The 5,000-nt window shown below is 42.8% G+C and overlaps 2 protein-coding genes across 4 annotated transcripts in view; one reads left to right on the forward strand and one right to left on the reverse strand.

Moving 5' to 3' along the window:
* Positions 1–5,000, forward strand: part of LOC137995184 (p53 and DNA damage-regulated protein 1-like) — an 18,244-nt gene that overhangs the window by 4,654 nt on the left and 8,590 nt on the right. For both annotated transcript variants that reach the window (XM_068840762.1, XM_068840765.1), the window contains exons 3-5: positions 3,070–3,147; positions 4,132–4,212; positions 4,415–4,481. In XM_068840762.1, coding sequence (XP_068696863.1) covers positions 3,070–3,147; positions 4,132–4,212; positions 4,415–4,481 — 226 coding nt within the window. The remainder of the gene's footprint in view (positions 1–3,069; positions 3,148–4,131; positions 4,213–4,414; positions 4,482–5,000) is intronic.
* Positions 4,920–5,000, reverse strand: part of LOC137995165 (probable tubulin polyglutamylase TTLL9) — a 27,057-nt gene continuing 26,976 nt past the window's right edge. For both annotated transcript variants that reach the window (XR_011122262.1, XM_068840744.1), the window contains one exon: positions 4,920–5,000. This exon is cut by the window's right edge. The gene's annotated coding sequence lies outside the window, so the exon portion shown is untranslated.

A 5,000-nucleotide genomic window follows, 5' to 3' on the forward strand; every position in this document is an offset into this window, starting at 1 on the left:
CTCTTGTCTTTGCACCTTCGTACAAACTCATCACTGCTCTCACCATTGCCTCTGGTATACCTCTCTTCCTCATTGCCCACTCCAATACCTTTCTTGGGACCCTGTCAAATGCCTTCTCCAGGTCAACGAAGGACATATTCAACTTCTTCTCCTTGTCTAAGTACTCCTCTTGTAACCTCCTCAAAATGAACAGTGCGTCTATCGTTCCTCTGCCTGGCATAAAACCGAATTGCATCTCGTCCACTTTCACCATATGCCACAATCTCCTCTCTAGCACCTTTTCTACAATCATCATTGCATGCTCTAGCAACTTCACTCCCCTATATTCCCCACAACTCGTTGCATCCCCTTTCCCCTTGAAAATCGGTACCACAACACTCAGCACCCACTCATCCGGCATTCCTCCTCTATCCAACACACCCTGACACAGCTCTACCATCACACCAATCCCGATCTCCCCACTCGCCACTATCATTTCAACACTTACCTCCGAGGGTCCAGCAGCCTTTCCCGCTTTCATTTCCCCCATCGCCTTCACTTCTTCCCGACTAACCCTCTCAACTGGCCCTTCCACCAAGTCCGCTTTCACATTCTGATCCCACTCATTCTCTTCATAATTCTTTCCATGTGCTCTTTCCAGACTTTCCCTCTATCTTTCTCACTGAAACTCAGCCTATTATTGTCGCTTCCTCTCATGCATCTTCCTCCCTCAACATCTTTCCCATCCTTTTTCATTGACTTCACAAGCTTAGACACCTTGTTTGGATGCTCACTCAGCCCTCTCAGCTCCCGCTTGGCCGCCTCCTTCGTTGCTTTTGCAACCACCTTCTTTGCCCGATTCTTCATGTTCTTGTATCTGGACTTGTTCGCCTCAGTCCCACTTTTACGCATCTCTTTATCCGCATCCTTCTTTCTCGCTATCGCTTCCTTCACGTCCTTGTTCCACCACCATGTGTCCCCTTGATCTCTCCTCCCCTTCTTCTTCCCACATACTTTATCACATGCTTTTAACACCCCTTCCTTGAAACATTTCCACAAGTCCGGTGCATCAGCGCTTACCAGTTCTCCTACTTTTCCTTCAAATCTTGCCCTTCCTTCAGCTTCCAAACCTTCCTTCTTTCAATCCGTTAAAGTCACCCATACCCAATACTAGGTCACCCATGTTGTGCAGATCCCACTCACTCCTCAAATCATCATAAAAACGCTCTTTGTCTGCACCCGTCCTGCCACTTTACCGATCAGAGCCACATATCATTCTCACCACTTCTTCCTCAAGTGCTATCACTACCGTCATCACTCTGTCACTCTTCCTTTGCACCTCCACAACCTTCTTACACAGCTCCTCCTTCACCAAAACTCCCACACCTCCAGTACCATCACTATTCCCAGACCACCACAACTTATATCTCCTACCCTTCACACCCATAAGCTGCGCTCCATGTCCTCTCCGCCTCACCTCCTGTAGACAACACACATCCATCCTCCTCTTCCTCAGTTGCTCACACACCTCTGTACCCCTCCCGCTCATACTCCTTATATTCCAAGTCCCCACCCTCACCCCAGCCGCTCATCAGGCTTCCCATCATTCTGAAAGCAGTGCTTGCACAGCCCAAGGTCAGGGGTTGCACCTTTCTGTTTGTGGTAGGCAAGTGCTGCCCACACCAGCCTTTGGGCTGGCTGGTGCCCATGTTTTCCTGCTGTCATCATGAGGGTTTTATTGGAGTGCATAGTTTCTACAGGGAGCATGCCCTTGCTTATCCCCAACCTCGGTTTTCAGACACAAGTGGTCCCGAGACTAAAGCCTCTCCCACGATTTTGAGAAATGTGGTGGGAAACTAAGTCGGGAAGGCAGGGACACTACTCCCAGAGACCCCATATGGATGGATAATTTTTCTTACTCTGGTCTTTGCATCTATCTCTTGCTGTAAATTCTTACCAGGTTAATCCATAAGGCGTGTAATAAATTAGGGGTGGGGAATTGCTGCATGCGGCACCCCTTCAGCCCTGTGCTGAAGCCCCGTTAGGGAGGGGGAGAGGCATGTTGTTCTACTGCTGGACTGGGTTAACTTGGCCTCAGGACATTTTGCCAGCCACCATGCCCGCCTTGCAGCACAGGCATGAGGCACCCCCACTGTGTGGCGACATTTGCTGAGGCTCCTCATCCGGTCTTCTCCGGTCGGTGGTTTCATCCGAGCCTTGCCGGCACATTCCCTTCCCAACTTGGCCCACATATTGTGTTCTGTGTTGTTTTTCGCAACTAATAACATTAAACAGTGATCAATTTGTTGTGTAAACTAGGATTGGGAAGCCTAAGGGTGCTTTCCATTTGACCAGAAGTTTTAGTTGAGAATTTTGATAATTTCATGTGGTGAATGGAACAGCGTTTTCCAGGTGGCCCCTCAAAACCGATCATATCAACTTTGATTTTTATTTATACAATGTAGTTTTGCCCCAAAATGTAAGCAGCAATTGCATGCGTGGAGGGATGGGATCATAAAGTTCCGGAATTCTGGGACTTCAGGACCGAAATTGCCGAATTTTTTCCAGAATATTACCATTCCAGGGCCAACATCTTTGTCCACTCAAAACTGATGTCCCTTGTAACCCATCCTCTCCTAAGAGTGATTTTACTGCAACACCAGACAATTTTGCATGTCATTGGCAGCTGCTTCAGGGATCAAAGAATTTAAGCTTGCTGCTTAATATGAGGCCTTTCATGGAAAGGAACAATATTATTATTCCATAAAACACAACGGCATTAAGAAATGCTGCTTCAAGGAGAAAACCAGTTGGCTATTTACAAATCCTGGTGGAGTTCATTTCAGGAAAATCACAGACAACTCAAGTTGGAGGTCAGAGCAGGGTTCAAAGGACAAAAAAAATATACTTACACAAGAGTTCGCACAAAAAATCAGAGTTATTTTACCAAGCATGAGACTCGTATAAAGCCACATATTGCCTCTGGTTAGGATAAGAAAAACAATACCTTTTTTATCAAGGCTAAATGTTGCTGTTAGAGGTTCTCATTTCTCATTTTGTATGTTAATAGTTTTCTTTCATATTTTTTAGCCAAAAAGTCTTGGGTTTGTATTGGAAACATTTTTGTCAAGCTTCCAAACAGCCATGCCCATGAAATGTTACAACAAGGTTAGCAAGTCTTAGAGTATCTTGACCAAAGCTATCCTGGTATGCTGTTTATTCTGTGATTTATGTTTATTCTGCAATCATCATCTTGTATATGGTCATCTTATGTTCAGTTCAAGACAAGTCCATTCCAATACAATTATAGTTAAATGTTGGAAATCCAGAATTCGCAGTAAACATTCACTGTGATCCAACCATCGTGCAAAGTGAAATAATGGGATTGGTGTTCACTCGTACAACCTTTTTCAATCATCATTGATTCTAAGCAAAAGAAGCAAACAGGTACCACAAGAATTATCATGTGAAATAAGATGAGTAAGATGTCATGCATTCCAACTAGATATTGCTCGCAATAAAAAGACGAAATGAAAAGTCAAACACTGCTTGAGTAAAATAATGTTATTTTCCCTCATTGTTGTGGAACACTCTATGGTCTAGTGGTTATCAAAATCTAGAGGTCTCAAACTCAAATCCTACTGCTTTCCACTCCAGAGAAAAAGGCGACTCAATATTCCAATGGATTTAAGATTTTGAAAAAAATTACACGATAAACGATATCCTACTCAAGTACAGGAAAATTGCTACCCAAAGGATAAAACAAAAAAATTAATTTATGTTGAGCCCAAGCGTATACTTTTCAAAGATAAGCAAGCAACAATATTTGTAAAAAGCTTTAAAATACAAAGCAATGTATGGCGTTCTTTTTCAAATTGAAGATTATCTCTGAAAAATGCATGGTTACCCCCAATTTTCTTTTTGGATTCCAAGAGCACTGGCTAAGTTCCACATTTTTCCGCATAGTCTTAAACTGTGCAAAAATACCCCTGTATGAGTGAGCACCACCCATAGGAAACCCAAGTATCACAAGATGCACAGAATGTATGCACAATAACAGTAGTATAATATAGGCACTGTCCTTAATAATGCAGAAGGATTGCCATGACCAATTTGAACAAGTAATTAATGGGTAGTTTCTTGTTTCTACAGATCAAAAGAACTTGGATGGGGAAATAAGCAACCTTCGGGAGGATCTTAAGCCAAAGGTGTCCAAACTTCATGAGCTGGAAGGTTGGTTGCAAAGTCTCCTTTAGTCTTGATTTTATAGAGTTCAATTTTTACTTTTCCAACATAAATGCATGCCTCAAGGTATTGGAAATCAACTTGTAAGCAAGTCAAAGTCTTCACTTAAATTTGTGATTCAATCCACTTAGCTCAGTTTCAGGGGATGACTTAAAAGAAATTCACCCATATTGCCTTAATATGTTTTCAGGGCTGCCTGAGGTGAAAGGATTTGACTTGACTTCACTGACACGAGAAGATCTGCAGAATCTACAAATGTAAGACCTGATTAAGGTTACTTGTCAAGGAAGTTCCAAAAAATACCCATTGCTTGCAGTGGTCAAGTTAGATAACTTCAGCAAGTAGAAAAGCTGACAAGGTGCATCTTGATCAGCTTGTTGATGTCACTGGCAAACTGATGCTCTACAAGCAGAAAAACTACCTTCAGCTCAAAATACTCAGCGTCTCATTTGGAAAAGAATGTTGAGTGAAAAATACACCTGAGCAGGCGGAAATGTACAATCTACGAGTTGAATCTTCCATAATTATTGAATTTTGTATCAGAGAATTTCCTCTTGTGAGAAGTGGTCCTCGCACTTAGCTGGATAATTTAAGCAATAATTGTTCAAATTGTCTCGTAGAGACGCCTGAAATGCGATGCCGTTGCAATGCTTTACCAACTGAGCTGTGAAACCACACAGTTGGGAGCAGGTCAATTTGTTGGGCTCATTTGTTTCGGTGACGCAATAGCCGCACTTCAATATACATTCATTTTATTTAAAATTTCCTCTTCTTGT

The sequence above is a fragment of the Montipora foliosa genome, chromosome 1, assembly GCF_036669935.1.
Source record: "Montipora foliosa isolate CH-2021 chromosome 1, ASM3666993v2, whole genome shotgun sequence".
NCBI classification, from domain to species: Eukaryota; Metazoa; Cnidaria; class Anthozoa; order Scleractinia; family Acroporidae; genus Montipora; species Montipora foliosa.